This window comes from Labrus mixtus, chromosome 16, assembly GCF_963584025.1.
Source record: "Labrus mixtus chromosome 16, fLabMix1.1, whole genome shotgun sequence".
NCBI classification, from domain to species: Eukaryota; Metazoa; Chordata; class Actinopteri; order Labriformes; family Labridae; genus Labrus; species Labrus mixtus.
Window position 1 is genome coordinate 17,236,121 of NC_083627.1, and position 20,490 is coordinate 17,256,610.

The window sequence follows — 20,490 nt, forward strand, 5'->3', positions numbered from 1 at the left end:
CCAGATCCAGGCATTAGTTCAGGGTTGTGTTAGTGAGGTTTGTGCTTTGCTGGGCTTGATATAATGAAGGTTGTCTTTATATAGGGGAGCTACAGTGGCCTTAATATAGTCTGACAGACAGCTAAAAGGACAGGATGGCTACTCAAGAGTCTTGTGCTGTGATTACAGACATTTATAGACGTGGATGAAGACAAACTGGCATATTCAGCAGCATAAATAAAAGAACTTCAATTTCGACCCTCGGCTCAGAATCACGTCTGTTTTGTTCTTGTTTACAGCTGCTACATCGGCAAATAGAAATATGGACTACATGCTTCATTAGAAGATGAGAGCTCATTAGGGTCTATCGTAAAATATCAGATGTTCATAATGCTCTGCATGTCCTGTTGCTGCTAAAATGCTAGTCCAGCTTTAGCATCTGATTTGACTTCAAATCATATTTCTCGTTAAAGTCAGCAGACCCAGCTTTTAATGAGTGAAACAGAGGCCAGGTCCAGAAGTGACAGCCCCATCGCTACAGTTCATGATTATTGCCAGAAAAAAAACGTGTTTCAGAAAACGGAAGGCTACGTCCATGCTACTTTAAGATACAGCATTTTTTCTTTTTGACAAATTTGCTTCCTGTTTGTACTGGGTCTAATTGCCTCTTCACCACTTTTCAATATACGTTTTTATCTTCATAATAATTCAATTTTAAAGATTAAATACAAGAAAGTCATCAGAGATACCATGCTGCAAACATCCTCTAGTTCAATATAAAAAAAAAAATAAAAAAAACATTTCCATCAGCTGGAGAAAAGTTAAATCAGTGCAGGGGAGGGAGAGCAATCCTTTCTCTTATGAAACCCATTGTGGCGATTTATATATCAATAAAATGCATTTCGCCTGACAAGGGTTCATGCTTATATCGACCACGGAGCTGTTCTTTTAAACAGACACACAAAGAATAAGACATACAGTATACAGTACAGTTAGAGTAGGGGGCTGCCTGAGCTTAACGCAGGCGAGGGTCCCTGGAAAGTCTTCAAAGAGACGGTATAGCAAACAAGATGACAAAGAAATGTACACTCAGTTCTGGTGTCAGAGTTAAGAAATACATTCATAAAACTATACATATACACATATATAGAACTTCAGTACAATATTTCAAGCAAAATACATTTGTCAAAACTTTCAGTTGTGTGCTACAATAGTGAAGCGACGTCTCCTACACAAAATAAGGCCATTGTAAACTGAACAAGCCCTCGGTTTTTTTTTCTCTCTCCCCCTGCCAAAATCTCAAGGCAGGTTTTGAACACACCGCCTCACTCGCCTCCTCGTCTGAATAATACCTCTCTCTCGCTCTCTCCATCGTACAAAAATAAAATACATTTTCGACATAGCGCTCAAGAAACGACTCCGCTTGATTGAAGATACATTAGAAAAGTTTTACACACAATAAGTTGGGAGAATGCTCGGGGTGGATTTTACAGTGAAGCAAGCAAGCAAAACGGGGTTTTACATTCCCAAGCATTCACTCTCAAACCTTTACTGAGCCACATCCAACTGAACTTTATACTCTCTGAAACACTGTGTGCTACATGCTGTTTTCCAATAAACGGCTGTAAAGCGTCTTGACACTCTACAGCACAAAACCCGCCCTGCCATTGCTAAACCCGCTTCTTCCTTCTTCTTTCTTTTTGACTCTGACAAAATGTAGAGTCTGCGGAATCAAATGTGATGAGACAATGCATTAGAATCATGTGATACATCAATAAATTATTCTTAATCTATGGTAAATGCTATAACTGGAGGAAAGGAGTCAAAATGTTCTGAAATCCCTGATCCTGAAATTCTCTTCACGGGGATAATGCAATGCTTGAATTTGACTTTTTGCTTTTTCATAAATATCTACACATTTAAATCTCTCTCACTCACATTGTAGTGTCTTGACATGTCATGTGCACCCTGCAGCTAAGTGAGTGCACCTCACAAAATGACACATCACCCACCTACACCGAAAGAAAGACGATATCTAATAACTCTCCTTTTGGTTGCAGGAATTAAAAAATTTGGCAAACGCTCTCTGCTCTCAATATAAACTTTTATAGAATAATTCCTCTGTGTCTTTGCTTTCAACCCCCTGAAACCAGTAATGTTACTCAAAATTCAATAAAAGGACACATAAAGGTTTCATATAAGCTCCATAATATTGTAAATAACATGTATTCATATTAACAGTACTTTAAAGCGTTACCAAGAACATTCAGCAGGGAAAGTCTAGAAATATTTATACATCACTTTTCCTTTTTTTCTAGTTTGAGTTTTCTGCTCCTTCAGTATCTCTCTCCAAGTCTTTTAACCACGCTGTTCCTGTCTTCACAAAAGGTGCCCACTGAAGAGAATATGTGCAAATATCAAGAGTACAAGTCCTTATTTTTTTACATCATGCCAGCCGTCCACAAAAATAGATACAAATGAATAGATACAGATTCATATACTTGACCGTACAGTTACAGCAAGGAATATCTCCGAGATATCAAAAAGAAATACCAACTAACACCATGATGGTTTGTTTACCTGATGGGAGGTCTAAACATCCTCCGACCAAAAAAAATTCAAGAATGCCAGGGATCCCTTTATCCAAAGTTCAAAGAGCGCTGAAGTGTGAACTCTGTTTTCTCTGAGGTACCGCGACCACAACACAAATGTTTCCCTTTGTGAAGAAAGACCAGAAGGGGAATGAGCTACGTAAGTTCTTAGCAGACGACAGAACATATGGTGGTGGTGATAAAACCAAATGTGAGCCTCGTAAAAACGCGTCGTCCTCGTAATAGCTTCTAGTCTGAGACACTCATGTCTAAAACTACTAAAAACAACGAGACAGTTTAGTGTCTTTATCCAGAAACAAGGTTTGGTTTTCGACGGATTATGAACAGAAAAAATAAATTGTTCATCTTGAAGAAAAACATTGAAGACAAGAAGCTTCGATTGCCCTTTCAGTAAAGATTCAGCCATTGCACATTCGACTTCTATCTTTGTGTGTTTTAAAATGCCAATAAATGATTTTGAAGAAACGGTTATTTTTGGTTGACTTATTTCTTATAAATAACTCTCATATGTAAAGGTCATTTTTAAAATGTTTTGGAACAGGTGAAATTATTCTTAAATACGTTCATTTTTAGGAAGAAATTAACGTGATGATGAAAAGGATTAAAAAGGAATTGAAATTTTCCCCCATGCTCATATTAAAGTTTATAATCGTTTGCAAAACTGACCCTTTTTCAGCTGTCTAAGTGGAACTCCACAGTGAAATAAAAAAAAAATAATACACTCAAGTTACATTTCCATGCTGGCATTCAATAAAAGGAACCAGAGGTGCACTGCAGTGCGACCGATACAAGTAGAAATCAATCAATCGACAGGTGGTCAACCACTGCTTGTTTGGAATAATTACACACATTATTTTACATTAAAGTGCAATCTTAAGAAACTGCCTGACAGGTAACATGAAGCATGACATATTGCACTTAAAATACAACACGGCAGGTTAACAATGTAACCTGCTAGCAAAGTAACAAATGGTGTTAATAGTCAGAACATCTGGAAACAAATACGTGTTTCCCCTTCTACAACAGGAGACTGACTGTAAGTCAGTGTGAGGAGAAAAAGAAGTAGGAGCACTAAGGTTGTAGTTCTGTTTGTCTGTGATCTGAACCGATGAGATGAATCAGTTAGGAAGAAAAAAAAAATCAAACTTGGAAAACAACTGGGACAGTCAAACAAGTCTAGATGCTGGTATACAAAGAGAGAGAGAGAAAGTGAGAATGTTGCACCCCCTGGATGTGGGGGGGAAAAAAATATCCCCAGACTGACTAACTGGATACATTTCCCAGACTCCCTTTGTGTAATGAAACACTCCTTTATGATCTAATGATGAAAACAGGATCAGAGATGTGTTGACTGTCGGCCAACTGAATCATTTGCTTCCCTTTATTTTGCACAAGGCGATGATAGCGTCACTAAATCCTCATCCTTCTCCCTAACTGCAGTCAGTGCTCTTCTCTCTCTCTCTCAAATAAAGTGGCACTACTCTCCTGTTTACTTCAGTCAAGGCAAGCTAAATCAAAAAGTAAGATTCAAGCACTTGAAAATGTCTCAACAAGGGTTGCAAGTAAACATGCAGAATGCAGCCGATACATACATAAACACAAATAAGTTTGGAACTATCTATTTATATATATTCATGTATATTTATATATATAAACTCTGCCCTGTGGAAATTATAGAATAGCAGTGTTGCTACCTCACATAATAGCCATTATGTGAATATCCAGGCCTGTTGCCCAGGTATGTGTGTGTGTGTGTGTGTTCGTCCCGCCGCTCTCAGCTCATGTGTGTAGAATGTATCTTCTTTTTTTTTGCATTACATCTAAGTCATTGACTCTGCTACATATCCATACTTTATAATGTATACTACTTCAACTACTACATATGCTTAGAATAACAACATGAACAATTGCTTTGGTTTTTAAAAATAAAGTAGGTCTTTTTTCTTAGTTTGGCATAGAGAGTTAAGAAACTGGCATCAGAATGGCCCTGCGATGAGTCATGTGATGGGAATCTGGTGCCTTTTGAATGCAGAGTACGGCACCCTGTGGATCGCTGTATCGTGGCAGGAAATGTTGACATGAGAGGGTGAAAAATGCTACATGTTCAGTTAAGTTATGTCTACGTCAAGTTTGATTAACTCTAAACTGAAAACACTGATTTGTGAGTGAGAATGTGTGTGTGTGTGTGTAATGTCCAAGGAAAACATTTTAAAAATGTGTCATCTTGTACAGATGGGTATGTGTGTGTATGTCTACCTGTCCTGCACTTCAAATACAGTCGTTGTGTATATACAGTACGTGTGTCCATGTCTGCATGACTCTGCCTGTGCCCCCTATTTTGCGGGTGTCTACTGGGTGTCTAGGTGCACGAGGGGCTGGTGGCGCTCTCCAGGGAGGACTGGGAGAGGCGTCTGGTGAGGGGTCCGATGCTGGGGTCTGCCAGAGAGGAGGTAGGGAACAGCTTGTACCAGCCGCTGATCGTGGCAGACAGGTCCAAGTCCTCCAGAAGGATCTGGGCCATTCCCATGAAGCACTTGTGGTCCATACGCCCGTAATCCCCCCACACTATAACCTTTAGGAGCGGAAAGAATCATTTTCACATGTGGTCATTGTATTTATTCGGGATTCATTTGTATACTGCAGGAATAAATGTCTTAAAAGAGGAAGTAGGGAAGGATACCTGTAGGACTTTGCCCTGAGGACTCTCATCAAACAACAGAGCCTGCTGGTAGGTGGGGTCCAGGTTCTTCTTTACTACTTTGGTTTTCTTCTTGGCCAAGCACACACCGTTCTCCAGCACATACACCTTCACGTAGGTCGCTGCACGCAGAGCAACAAGATTACAACTCAGAGATAAATCCTACATGGGTCAACAGATTGACGAATAAGCTCTTCATATATACATTCAGCTATACCTGGTATGTTCTTAGAGCCCGGTTTGGGGGTCAATCCTCTAGCCTGGTTGACCTCTACCTCCAGCTGGCCTCCTCTGTCCACCATGCCCACATGGACATCCCCTTTAAAGGAAAAAAAAACACACTATCTGTAAACCTCCAACATCAATCCTAACGATAAAGAACTGACTTTAACCACTGTGGTTGTTCAGTACACCCTGTTGTGCTATTAGCTTTTGTTGCAATGGCAAATATCCTACTGCAGAGGGCGACAGAGAACCGTGACCCCCGTCTTTACCATCAGGTTTCAAAGAGCACAACACTCTGCTCTGCTGTGTTTCACAAGCAGTGACCTTTACATGAAAGATTTATACCTCATGCAAGAATAACATCTTCCCTGCTGAGTGAATAGACTTTTTTTTCTCTCTCTGTATTTTTAGATTCTGCTGTGCGTCTAACAGTTCGTATGTTGGTATACGGGTGTAGAAGTGTTTGGTGATTTGATTCTCTGTCATTCTACAATCCAACAATATTTAGATACTTTTGTTTTACAGAAATAAAAGCAAGAATGTGCCACTTTGTACACATAACTATAGCAGAAATCAAGCATATCCTTTGTGAATGTCTCTCTGAGTTATGTCTGTCTACGATGAGTGAGAAGAGTGAGTCCTGCTGGCTGTGTGATTGTTTACATCAGCCCTGTTTCCATCAGGTTTACATGGACAAGACAGCCAGCCCCCTTGCATATTAAAGCTGTTTTAGTCAAGGACTAGAGAGGGGATCATCAACAGGCGGCCGTTGATGATCCGGCCCCCCAAAGCTCCCCATCCAGGCCTTAGAATATAAATTATCTTTGGTGATTAAACAATAATAAAAATAGAAAAAATACCCATGGCTAAAATACTCGCATTAGGTGTCACCAACTTCTGCTGTTTTAAAGTCTAGCCCCCACATTGTCTGTCAAGCAAAAAGCTGGCCCTTGTACAGATGTAGTTGATGACCCCTGGACTAGAGGAGAGAAGAATAACATACTCACTGCTTATTTCAAAAGGTGTTTTCGCACCAAAAAGTTCTGAGGACTTTTTGAAGAGGAACTATCCACTGGGGAGTTCCCTGAGAACTACACATCATGGGATCTTTTTTTTTTTATGTCTGCATTCGCACCGCCAACCTTCCTCTGAAGCTAAAGGTTCCTCTTAACAGGGTTCTAGTAACTCAAATAGTTCATAGTTCTAATGGTTCCTAGAACTATGAAGAAGTTCCTGCCGTCCATAAATGCCTAAATTTACACAAGCATTTTTCTGATCACGCTCAATTCTGTGTCAATTTCCATGCAATGTGAAGCTACTGGCTAACTTAAGTGTGCTATCATTAGCCTGTTAACACAGCAATTCAGGCCACAGGCAATTGCAGCGCTGCTTGTGCTTGACTCCTTTGTTTGAACACGAGGGGAGGGGAGATGTAGATGTGTTGCTAGGGGGGGAGTGGAGGCTTAAATATGGCAGAGGTGTCACCAAACAGCAGGTTGTTTTGGTTTCATGCTGGAGCTCAAGGGTGACATCTACTGGACGGGATTGAACTACCCATGAGTGCTTGGTTGATTTTGTATTAAAATGTACTGTAACATGTGTGATATATTTAGCTATGATTTAACAAGCCTACATTTTGAGCTTAAAAAGGTGAAAGTATTTCTTGAAATCTCAGAAAGAATCAACAATAGTGATGAATTGAAACAGTAAAAAAAAAAGGCATCATTGGTCATCGTCATTCTGGCATACCCATGGATGGTGTAGCTAGTGTTTGCCGGCCTACGATCTGAGCAGGGCCTAGTCCGTCCAGGAAGTCGCTGAACTGGCTTTCAGGCCCGAGGCGTGTGGTAGGGAAGACAAACCTGACAGAGTGGACATAGAATTAATATAATGATCGCTCAATTGATACTGTATATAGATGAATGAGCGCTGATTTTGTTTGATACTCACGTTCCATCAGAGCTGTTCGAGTTGGTGCTGCCGTCGGTCGAGTCCTTGCTGCCTTGCCGTGTCACCCGGTTCCTCATCTCCACGGCGATGCCCGTCTCCGTGCTCCTCCGGATGGTGCTGCGGAGCTTCTTCGTCCCACCGTCTGGAAAACAAAAAAAAAACAAAGAGAGAGGTCACGGCTCCTTCTCTTAGTGCCCTTATTTCAGCAGGATAATCCAATAATCAGATGGAGTCAAAAAGCTGTCTGATAAGGAAGTCAGGTATTACACAGGATCTGTACCTGCGTGATAAGCCTTTTATTGGGATGTGCGCGGAAAAGAAGTCGGTGTGAAAATCTCTGAGCCCTGACTTTATTGTTCTGCGAAAGTAGATGTTTCCTAGAGTGAGGATTAGAAGGTCGTATTCAGATCTCTAAATGCTTTCTTAGTTTCCGAGAATGCATTTAGAAATGCCTACAACAGACAGAGGATGGATGTTTCTGTCTTCTGGGTGTTTTTAAACCCTCAATGCCTTTTAGAAAACACCCTCACTAGAGTAGGACTTAGTTCAGATCCGCCTTGAGAAAACAAAAATTTCTCTGCTATTTATTCTGAAGCATATACACTAAGGCAAGAAGGCAATCTCACCTAATTTCCACTGGGATGTCCCTGCACTACTGGAGTGATTCGCAGGTATTACTACGGCCCATTGTAAACACATGAAGCTCATTTTAAAAAAGGTAGTTATGGACAGGGGGCACTAAGCTTAGATAGGGGACTCCTGAGCCTGACTCGCAAATATGTAGCTTGAGAATTGTTGAGTGTGGCTAAGAAGAAAGAGGGTAAGGACGCAGAGCTGTTGTGTGTGTGTGTGTGTGTGTGTGTCTGTGTTTGTGTGTGGCTTTACTGCTCTGCTGACGCTAAGAACGAGAGCGAGCCTGAGCGCCACTAATGCCAGAAGAGGCTTTCAGGTCATCACCCCTGTAATGACACACTGAATCGCCGTGCGGCTTGACTCGCCGAGTTCCAAGTAGTGTGACGTGTGTGAGGTTGTGCAGGTTCTCGCGTGGTACTGCCAGACAGCCGTTTCCTTATCCACTTTGTTTGCTCCTGTCCTTGTCTCGCTAACCCGAGTTCTTAGGGTGAAAAGAGGTCACGTCTATACCATGATGAAGACTTTTATTTTTGATTTTTGAAACTTTACAGACAAAATCATTAATTGTAGGAGTAACAGTTTAGTTATCAGGTTAACAAATGGAATTAATGAAACACTTGTTTACAGCCATTGTGATTACAGTGTTTCCCTTAGGGGATGGATTTGTAGTCCCGTGAGAAGGAGATGTCAAAAAGAGCTGCTAATAAGAAATAAACATCCCTGAGGCCAACAAGTGCAAATAATAAAGCGACATGGAAGGAAAGAAAGCGGCTCGCCACAATTAATCCACAGAGACAACCCGTGCGCACATTCATACACACATGTCATGCTGACACTAGACAGCACTAGTGTCTGTACACTCACACCTTCGTGCGACAGTTACACTCTGCACGTGAGCAGTCTGGGCTTCAGGATGACACTTACAGTGTGCTGTGCAGAAACAAGGATGCAGAGCTGCTACTGAGAGTGTTTGTTTCAGCAAGGCTTTCTTTTTAAAGACCTCTACAGAGTCTAGGAGTAATGTGTGGGACTTTATCAAGGAATATTTTTTTTAAATACTTAAAAGGTTTTTCAGACTTAAATGTAATAGAAATCAAGTATTTCCTCTGAAAATAACTCTGTGAGTCCTGACTGTCTACAATGGGTGTAACACCCGAATCCCACTGTCTGTGATGTTTTCCAAGCTTTCCTAGCCGTAGCTGCAGTTTGTTTACATCGCCGGGACGGCCGGCCGGCTCCTCCCCTCGCGTATAAAAGTTGTTTAATTGAGGGACTAGAGAAAAGAAGAATAACATACTGTACTCACTGCTTAATTGAATGTCACGTAAGCGTAGATCACGGTCATTTCGGGTAAATTTACATGCAGTGTGAATATATACGAGTATAATAAAGATCGCTAGCATTAGCATGCTAACACAACAATGCAGCGCAAGTTATTTTGGTTTCATGCTGGTGCTCAAGGGCGACATCTGCTGGATCAAAAAAAATAGCATATTAAGGATTTTAAGGATTAAAAAGAAAAAAGAGGAGGGATTTAGAGTCTTGAAAATATCTTCACCATGTATGTCTCTTATTGTACATTTTCTTGATCATTTCAGGAAATTCAGGCAGAACTTGTCTTTTACACCTGTACCTCTCAACAGGGTTATCTGTGTCCAAAGGGCTGTCACAACTGAAAATAGTCCGGGGGGGGGGGTGGGGAGTCTTCCATAATGTTGGTGACCGCATGTCAGGGTGGAGCAGAGTAGGCCATTAGCATTCACACATACAACATATCTAAACAATGTCAGGAAATGTTCGGGTGTGAAAAGGGGCTACGGCTAATTCGTGGGACTTTATTTTGACAGTCGCTTTTAATCATGCGTTAGGGATTTAGAGTCCTGACAATATCTATTTAGAGATGTCTCTAAGTTTGAATCAAGTCAATTGGGTTCTAAATCACTGCAACAACAAGAGGAAGAAATGGATTATGCTTCCTCTGCTTTAGTGCTGCACCTGTGCAGCTCATTAAGAGTGCAGCTGTGGTTGCAGTGCAAACTTGAACATCTTCCCTCTACGAGGAGCTCGGATTGTTGAGCGATGCAGTGAAGTCACCAAAGGAGACGTTTAACAAGCCATTCTTCGTTGTTGCCAGTTAAGCGCAAACCCAGGTACAGCCGTCCCACCTCATTAGCCTGAGCAACTCCATGCTCATTAAGCATCCTTCCTGGTGATGATCGCGTCGCCATGACAACAAAAGACACCCCACATGATCACCATTGCTATGGATATAAACAAAGAGCAAACAAAGCCACCTGATGAGAATTTGAGTTGGGAGAGTGTTTGCAAGAGAAGAGGGGTGACAAGAGAAAAAGAGGAAAAGAGGGGAGGAGAAACGGGTGAGATAGAAGATGAGAATGATGGGGTCCCATGGGTGCAGGAGATGAGGTGCTGCCTTCTGCTTCTTTCTATTTTTAATCCTGCAGTCAAGACTATTGCTAACAGACATTGTGTGTGTGTGCGTGTGTGTGTGCGTGCGTGTGCTTGAGTGTGAGTGAGTGTGTGTGTGTGTGTGTGTGTGTGTGTGTGTGTGCAGCATATCACATCCAGACAAACTCCATGTACTCCTGCTGCCATGACAACCCCCGCCCTCAGATCTGGACCCAGACAATGCCACCTGAGACAACTGGCGCCATGGCGACAGGCTCATCCCCCATCACTTTTTTTTTTTTAATTGCTCTATGGAGGCAACATTTCACAGAAACTCCTGCACTTTAGGCTGACACACAGTGACTGCCAAAGTAATCCCTATTCACAGATTCAACATACAAATCCAGAATCTGTACACACGGGACTAGACTGTGTATGGATGTGGGGGGGGGGGGGGGGGGGTTCAGCTTGTAGCATGTTTGGAATGTGAGTAGTATTGATCCATCTCAGGATTTGATGCATGCAGAAAAAACAGTCTGTATGGGGAGCAAAAAAAGGCAGAACGCAATCCGTCCAAGAGACATCTGAGCTCCAATCCACGGTCATCTCAGAAGGTTTATTAGTTTTTATACAAACGGATATCAGCATGCAATTGTAATTTTTACCTCAGCAAAAAAGCTGCTTGATGTGTGCAACAAAGCAAATCAGCATTTAGATTTCCCAGTTTTCTTGAATGCATTACGATAATCAATCTGACCTTCATTAAAATCAGAAGCATTTTTCATCCTGACAAAGCTTGCGTTTTTCCATTTTTAAAATCTGAATCAAGATGTTGTCATTTTGGCAAACCTAAAGACCTGCTAGTTGCATGTAAACACAAATAAAAATATCAATTTCTGTCTTGGATTCTGCGGGAATAAGCCAGTGTGAAGCCTCTGTGTGATTCACTAGTTGCAGTTAAACTGAGACTCACCAGAAATGGATAAACAGGCATTACTCTGTGGACTGAACCATGAAATGAAGTTGTTCATTTTGCAGACATATCTGGAGAGGGCGAAAGTTGCTTCACTTGAACACACGACCGCTTCTCAAGTTGCTAACTGGACTGTAAACAACGCAGCACTCACGTCTGCTTGAACCACACAGGTCTGCTGGTCATTAACAGACTTGTTTCAGATTTTAAATTTCAACCTAACTAGATACGAAGTGTCAGCATTGAGGCGGTTAAATGAGTTTATAATGACAAAGAATCAGTCAAACACCCAGTTCACACACACAAGTGGCACATCTCCACTCTTCCCATCTTTGAACCATCAGTCCATTTAACTCCATATCCACACTTGTTACTCATTGTTCAGCCAGCCCCTCATCCAAAAAGCCCCCCCCCCCCCCCCCATCATCCTCCTGCAGCCCTCCATGGTGCGAAGCTCTTCCTTCCTATTTAATCCCCTCCTCCTCGTCTGCGCTTTCCCTCCATTCGTTTCCATGGCAATGCCGTCTGCATTGCACCAAGAGCCCCGGCCGGCGTGTTTTGCCTCTCTGTGTCTTTTATTCCCCCCGTATTGTCCTCTCTATGAGTCTGATCAGCCACTTCTTCTTCATCTATTTCAAACCATACCTCTTCTTTTGGTTTGTTACTGATCTTTATCTCTAGCTCTTTGTTTCTTTGCTGTCTTTGTCCTCGTCCTATCTTCCTCCTTTCCCAGGGCACACACACACACACACACACACACACACACACACACACACACTCACAACACACAAGTTCCTTCATTAAATTTGGTGTCACATTTTCAAATCACTTTCAGTTGTCTTTCTCCGGTTCCTCGGACCTCTGTCCATCTTTACCACACAACTCTTACCTCCAAATCCTGCTTCATCCCGTCTAAATTATTTAGCATGTTTCCCCCTCTGCTGAAGTAACTCCGTTATTCAGTGTTAACATCAAATACACACACATCCTGGAGGAAGTAATTAGAGGTAGTTTGACATGCAGTATATGCCGTTTGAGCGGCTAAAAAAAACAACATTACATAAGCTGTTGTGCTTTACTGTGCAAGAGTGAAGGGTTCCTTGGTATTTGTGCTCTACAGGACTGTTAGAAGTGTCTCCTGTTGGCTTCACTAGGATGAGTAATGCCTCATCCCTGAAGACTCAAACGCAGGAATCTGCAGCCCGGGGAGAGATCGCACACTCAAAACTTTCTATGTGTGAGTTCATACCAAGGTATTCTTCGAAGCTCCTTCCGCAAGTCAGGGCTGATAATCAGGATAAGGCAAGTTTAAGTAACAGGGAAGAAGATTAGGCTAGAAGAAAGACAGAAGTGATAGGGATGAAGAGAATTAAAAGCTCCAGTGGGGATAATTAATACAAGAGAAGGCAATAAAGAAAGGTGGGAATACTAAAAACGCCAGCAATGCAGAAAAGAGCCACACAGTGTGACTGCATGCACATGCACACATGATATATATCCTCTGTGTGTGTGTGTGTGTGTGTGTGTGTGTGTGTGTGTGTGTGTGTGTGTGTGTGTGTGTGTGTGTGTGTGTGCTCAGTAGATCATTAAAGCTGCTCTGACATTTGGAGAGAGCCCTGATGAAGCCTTTCTCATTATATGCTGTAATATAGGATGCTGTTTTTAGACTCCCCGGCTGCCCCGACATGCCAACTGGATGCACCGGTGACGGCAACGATCCACCATGCATAGCAACAGTAACCAAGCACTAGTGTTGGAGATGAAGGATCTGTTCTGGTATCTTTACCTCGGTACCTTGGCTAAATTTGGAAGAAAAGGGACATTCAAGGTAAATGATTAAGTAAGAGGAGAGATTATCTGTGATTCATATTTATGTATCTCATAGTTTCATAACACTACAGCTGCTGGTTTGGTGGTTTACACAACAGATACATTCATATTTTGTTTGTTTACCGAACTATATAACATACAAAGCTTTATGTAACTTAGAACAGACTAACTTGATTAAGATTTTGAAAAATTAGGGCCACATCTTTCTACAAATGACAGTAAACTATTCTGAAAATTAAAAAAGAAAATCAGATTTTATGATTTCACCCTCCAGGATATCCATAGATGTAACAAAACCCTGTGAGCACAATTAGTATACTGAATCTGCAACCATATTCTTCAACGCTTGGCTGTTCAGGCCCTACAACTCTGAGGAAAAGACTAATGTAAAGTACCAAAAAAAAAACATTATTTGCCAAGCTTAACTTGTAGATACTCTGAAAGCCATGAAAACTAAAACTATATCCAAGCGTCTTACTTTTGTTTTTTGGATCCAGCATGGAACAGTAATATTAAATTTTTTTATTTTCTGTGCTCTTCTTGCTGGTTTGATGTTGGTGGGAAAAAAGCAACAATTGCACCAGTCAGGTTAACGCCCCATTTCGATAATTACTGTGTGTGTGTGTGTGTGTGTGTGTGTGTGTGTGTGTGTGTGTGTGTGTGTGTGTGTGTGTGTGTGTGTGTGTGTGTGTGTGTGTGTGTGTGTGTGTGTGTGAGTGTGTGTGTGTGAGAGTGAATCACAATTATCAGCTCAGGTCAATCAGCGGTCAATATAAAGCGATAAGCCTTGCTCAGCACCACGTTGCATCGGAAATAATTTCTTCAAATCTTCAACCTTTATGTGCGGCAGGACGTCTGTGGGCAAGCTAATATGCTACACGGGATCCGCTCTAACTAACAATTAGTTGCAAAGTAATCTAATTCAGATGTAATTTCCTCTTGATGTCTTTTCTCTGCTCTTCCTGATGAGCGAAGGACGCAAGATGGCCGAAACATGTGTGAAGAAGCAGATGAAATACGGTTGTTGGAGACAATCATGAAGTCATTCGTTGCATGTGAAGCGCTAAACGTTACTTTTGCACCGATCAAACCAGGAAGCATAAGGACAAAAAAGAAACAACACCATTGGAAGAAGAACATAAATGAGATGAGGAAGATGAGCTATATCCATTTCCTTCTTTTTCTTATTGTAGTAGAACAATTCGCCTTTCTGGGGGGAAAAAATTAGACATAAGTCAAGAAATTTTCCAGACAAATTGACCTACATTGAGCAGAGGGGAAAATATCTCACTACCTTGGCAGCTTTGTGCTCTCTGATCAGAATTTAAGTCTCAAAATGTAACAATACCCCTCATTCAGTTTACCCCGCTGTGCAGCTGCAGCCTCTCTGTGCCATGAAACAGATTTAGAAAAAAACCTGTAAATGTTCACGTTGACTGAGGCCTAAGTGTGAGTTGATCGTATGTACCGAATGCTGCTACCGATGACTTACAGCACATTTTATTTAACAGCACGATACACTACACCAGTAGTTCTCAAACTTGTCTCGCCTCAGGACCCACCACCAAATCCTCCATGAGAGACTGCGACTCAGATTTCTGATCATTTTCAACCAATCAGATTCATTTAATGAAAAATTGTGCAGTTTGGACTTCAGATGCTTACATGTGGCAAAAGAAAGAAACTGAACAAAAAGCGCTTCACAAACTTTTTGACTAACTTTTTTCTTTCACACGCACATTTGCGACCTACAAAAATGACTCCGCGACCTACTTTTGAGAGTGTGTTTACAACACTCTGTGACGAGAGACGTTGTAATGACAGCCTGATTATAGGTCTTTAACACACAGGATTTCATAGAAATCACACACATAATCACCGCACACACCTTTTGAGCCTGGTGACACTTTACAGCCTGTTAAAGCCTTGCTGGGGTTCTACTAAGTGCTCTTTCTCATTTTCTTCCCAGGTTGCTCCGTTTGAGATCTCTTACTCTAATAGAGCAGTTTTCCAGTTTCACTTTAAACCCCCAACATATACGAGAAACAACACCTCCGCTGGCTCTGCTGTGTGAAAACATTGATGTGATTTATAACACATATCAAGAGAAATGGCAATTCAAATATTTTCATGAACAGAGCACAAGCTTTAAGAGAAGGACTGTGATGTTGTTGTTTAGTTTGGCATCCTTGAATTACGGTTTAAAGATGAAGATGTTAATGTGATGCTTCAGCTTGTATGATAGGTTATGACATTACAAGCCTGATCGGTTCAAATGTAGAAAACTGGACAACCAGCCACCCTTAAGCTTCATATTTAACATGTTATATCTGTTTGGCTTAATTGGTACAATAATTAAAGGGTAAAAAAACAGTTTTGTATTTTTGTCATCTGTAGCAGTTGTAGCAGCCTGTAAAAACTTCGACCAATGTCTGCCACGAGGTACCAATCTGATGAACCAATCATGCCTCCCTTTCTCCCTGCTCGTTCTCTACCCCATGCGTGCACGAGCCCAAACTCAAAACATGAGCCGAGGTCCGCTTCTGGACCAATGGCGCTTGTGCATGTAAGTGAGGGAGCACAGAGGGGAGGGGTTGGGTGCAGACGGAGCACTGAGGGAATGCTACATTCAAAATCATGCTAGTTTTTTAAAAAAAATTACCAACCCTGCCTTTAAGGCCTTATCACTTAAGACTGTTTTAAGACTGTATTTGTATAGCGTCAACTCATAACAAGTGTTATCTCGAGACACTTTACAAGAAGCAGGTAAAAAGACCTTACTCTTTGTTATGTTACAAAGATCCGGCCTATCCATCATGAGCACTTTAGCAAAGCAGCAAAAGTTACAGTGGTAAGAAAAAATGAGATGGGATAAGATGCAGGAAGAGGGATAGAGAGCAAGGGGGTGGGGGGAGGCAGACCGTCCATCAGCAATCCGGTGGGGAGGGGAGGGGGTGTGTGTGTGTGTGTGGGGGGGTTCTGGCAGGCCGCCAACCCACGATCCGGTGGGGAGGGGGTAGGGGTGGGGTGGGTATTGTTCTGGCAGGCCGTCAACCGACGATAGAGATAGATTTATCCTTAAACTGTGATGTAGACTTTTGTGACCTTTTGGCAGGGCAAGAGTTGTTGTTGTCCGCCTCATTCCAAGCCCAGGGCTAAGCTAAGCTATGTTAAACTTAACTAAGATAAGTTAAGCTAAGTGCTCCTAGTAGTGGATTCATATAGCCGACTATTTACACACTTACATGATTTTTTGGAAATCATCTGCAATAAAGCAAAGACGCAAATTTATATCATTTCACAATACAGATTTCCAGAGAACGTTGCATGAGACTGCAGGTAACGTGCCTTTCAACTGAAACAAATGTCACTCCTGGTTGAGAGGCAGGTGTATTACATTCAGAAGCTAGCTATACACACACGTTTGTGCACACAATAGCAGATTCATACTGTAGGTACAAAGGAAAGAGATTCACAGCTGAGTGCTTCAGCAATCTGTCTCGCTAAGAATAGAGCATTAAGCAGAAAGGAGTCGGTGGGCGAGATTAAGAAAACATGATATAAGCCTTGCCTGAAAGTGAGAGTAACAAAAGAGTGCGATGACGGGAGGAGAGATAAAGGAGAGGGAAAATGAAGATGTCAGTGAGATGGAGGAAACACAAAGAGGGAGAAGGGGGTATTTGGCAGGAGGAGAGATGAGAAACAGAAGAGAGGGAGAAGGGAGAGAAAGTGATCGCCGGGCAGCTTTAGCTGTTGTTTGGTAGCCTCTAAAAGCACCAGAGGGGAAGAGAAAGCTTTTAGAGACATGAGTAAGGTTTCGGTTTGTATTTGTCAGGAGAGTCAGTGACTCAATACACTTCAAAGGAAAAATGTGCTGGTGGAGTAGGAGGTGGTTTGAGGGAGACAACAGAGCAGCAGTCTCACCTGAAATAGCAGTTTGGAAGACAGAAGGAGGATTTTTTTCTGTTAGTCATAGCAGATATAAATATCTAGGTCATCCTGTAAAATAGCTATTATTACATGAAAGGGTATTGTAAGTGATACAGCACTTCAGACGTATCTTCCATTGTTACTACTCAGACAAGTGACAGCTCTTGTCTTTATACCACGCCGCTCATTTTCTTCATAGGTCTTTTATACTTATTTTAATTAACTTTTTGTTCTTGCTGTGAAGAACACTTTCTCTTTTTGGGGGGTGGGTGTGGGTTGGTTGGGGGGGGGGGGTGTTGAAGTTTCCCTCAAAGGATGAGAGCACCATAAGCTTTCCAAAATGTCTGCCAAAATTCCTCAAGTGTGTTTCCTAGCTGTGACTCAGACACTGAGCTAAAAGTAGGGCATGAATGAGTCACCCTGAAAAACACCCATGCCAGGTTTAGTTTCTGGTCTGCTGCAATCCAGACTGCAAGCTTTATAAATGGAGGGTCACTGTTGTTATCTAGTGGACATAGTAGACTGTGGCCTTTCACCATGTTATTGTTGTACTTTGTTGTGTTTGCATTTAAAAAAAAAAAAACACTCAGTCTCTTGGAATTTGGATTGTAATGACATAGCAGCATCTTGATCCAACGAATAAACGTCATACATCTTCATCTGACTACAGTGGAAGTCTTTCAGCTTAGTGTTTTGCTTCTCTTAAGTGAGTGATCATGAAACACGGGTGCAGGGTTGAACATGTTATGTATAGCTATCACCTGTCTGCATCACATCAGCCTGTCCTATCCTTCCTATGCTGGAGAACACAATGTTTACATTTCAAAAATGTACAGAATAAAGAATTTCGATGTTCATTGCAAACTGATCAAAGCAGAGCTTCAACCAAACACAGAGTTACATAATGTCAGCGCTGGGTTTTTTTTTTACCTCAAGTAATAACCAGAACTGCAGGCTTATGTAAGCTGAAGATAGAAAAGCCTTAAACATTACAGCCTTTGCCTGATAGTGTAAGTTCCTATAACATGTATGCAAGCAACTCTAAACAATACAATTATATCAGTCTATAACTAAAAATGTACAAAGCATTTGTTAGTATACCAAACAAGCATGAAACGTGCTAGTGCCAGCACACTGCAAAAACTTAAACATTTTTATGTTCTTACAGGGACATTTTATGAAAAATCCATGTTTACAGTGTTCTTGAACATATATTTGGGTAACCTGAGTTTTAAACCTGAGAAATAAATCCATCCAGTCCTTTGTTTGTGGTCTGCATAGGTCTTACAACAGAGAAAAATGCTCTGTTTCAAATTTGCTCAAGTTGTGACATCACAGTGGGATTCTGTAAAAGAAAAAAAAAAAAAAAAAAACTCCCTTTCCCTGATATCTCCACCCATGGACTCCATCCCCAGTCTAGAGCAAAACTTTTGCGCAGGTCTGCCATTTCTATTCTCGCTGCAAAGGAGTGATGTCTACTGGGAAAACTCAGGGGGAGCTCATTGCATTTAAAGAGACACACACACCAAAACGGAGCGTTCTGAGAGAGCTGGTTTATACCGGGTCAGAAACCTCCTCTGGTGCTTGATTCATGTTATACTTTGACCAAAGCTCAGCACAGATGTTTCATTTAGACCACAGGGGACTGTTTAAAAAGGTGGAAAAGGGGTACATGTCCTCTCTAAAGTTAACATGGCACGTATCTTTTTAAGAGTAAATTCTTCTTGTTTAAGTGCTTTTAAAGACCTCTAAAAGACTAAAATTGTCACCACTCTGATTTTCAATGACACAATCAGTGGATGCAAATCATATACAAAGCAGAAATGCTACTTTGAAGTCAGACATTTTCCGTAGCTCTGTTGACATAATGGACCTGTGCTGCTCTTGTAAAACTGAATTCGGATGTTTTTTTATCGCATGGCAAATAAAACAGAAACACCTGTGTTTATTTCACTGAGATACATTTTTTTTATAAGATTGCAGTCGACGAGGATAGCCTCTTCACATATCTTTACTCCCAGGATGGAGCTGGATTTTCAGCCAGGCCGCCTTAAATTGTTGTTTATCAACAATACACACAAAATATGTGCTTGCTGTTGTCTAAGAACAAGGTTGGAGTAATGTGCAAAACCAACAAGCAAGCTCTTGCATTGTCTGACACATTTCCTTCTGTCTCTGTTTCTTTTCTGTGTCTCTGGTGTTCTTCCAACAGCATCTATTGCAGCACCAAAATAAACACGCAGCGGAAAGAAAAGTATTTAAAGACACTGAGAAACTGAAGTTGACAAAAGATGAGGAGGGGTGTTGAGAGGGATGCGTGAAAGCTCAATGGTGTGTGAATGTGCACCAGTAAATACACACACACACACACACACACACACACACATGTACAGTGTACATAAACCTGAGGGGGGATCAGGTTGAAGCCATGCACTGGGAAACAAGCAAACAGCATAAACCATCATACACACACATGTTCGCCTGGTTTCTTTTAATCTAACTCTCCGTGGTGCACTGCATCTCATCAGGGGGCGCTTGTTTCTTTGTGAGCCGCGTCCCTCCGTACAGACTGACGGTGTACTGGGAGCCGCTCTGTTGGCTCTGTTTTCACAGTCATGGATAAACCTGCTCAGGAGATACGAACAGCGGAGGAGTGACTCATCCATAAACCTGGGGAACCATTGGTGTGTGTGTGTGTGTGTGTGTGTGTGTGTGTGTGTGTGTGTGTGTGTGTGTGTGTGTGTGTGTGCTCGATCCTCACTGATGCTAATAATAGGCGATAATATATAGAACAGACAGAACCAAAACACCATCCAGAAACACTCGCCTGTTACAAAACCAGTAATAATGAGACAACGACAAAGTGGGTGGTGGGGCTATGAATGAGAAAACATAATGGAATAAAAACATCCACCACATCTGCCGCAAAGCATGAAAATAGTATCAAGGGAACTAAATATGGAAGCGAACCTTATCGAACTATAACTACAACAAAGATATAACATCCTGATCTAACTCTACTCCCTCGATCCTTTCATTTTTGAAGGTTTATTTTATGAACCCATATCTGTCTTTTTAACTATAATCAACCAAACTGTATTCACCATATTCACATAGATAACCTTGAGCACATAAGACCCCACTGACCAGATATGATTAATGATGGTAAAATACAGTGTAGCTGTTGAAGTGTTCAGAAAACGTTTCATGAAAAATGGATTCTTGGTAATAAATAAATCTGATGGCCCCCT

At 41.6% G+C, this 20,490-nt stretch overlaps 1 protein-coding gene across 1 annotated transcript in view; it reads right to left on the reverse strand.

Moving 5' to 3' along the window:
• Positions 1-3,015: 3,015 nt before the first annotated feature.
• Positions 3,016-20,490, reverse strand: part of rims3 (regulating synaptic membrane exocytosis 3) — a 37,502-nt gene continuing 20,027 nt past the window's right edge. Inside the window, exons 3-7 of the mRNA XM_061059411.1 lie at positions 7,465-7,606; positions 7,264-7,376; positions 5,507-5,608; positions 5,272-5,411; positions 3,016-5,163 (exon numbers count right to left, since the gene is read on the reverse strand). Coding sequence (XP_060915394.1) covers positions 4,951-5,163; positions 5,272-5,411; positions 5,507-5,608; positions 7,264-7,376; positions 7,465-7,606 — 710 coding nt within the window. The 3' untranslated portion in view covers positions 3,016-4,950. The remainder of the gene's footprint in view (positions 5,164-5,271; positions 5,412-5,506; positions 5,609-7,263; positions 7,377-7,464; positions 7,607-20,490) is intronic.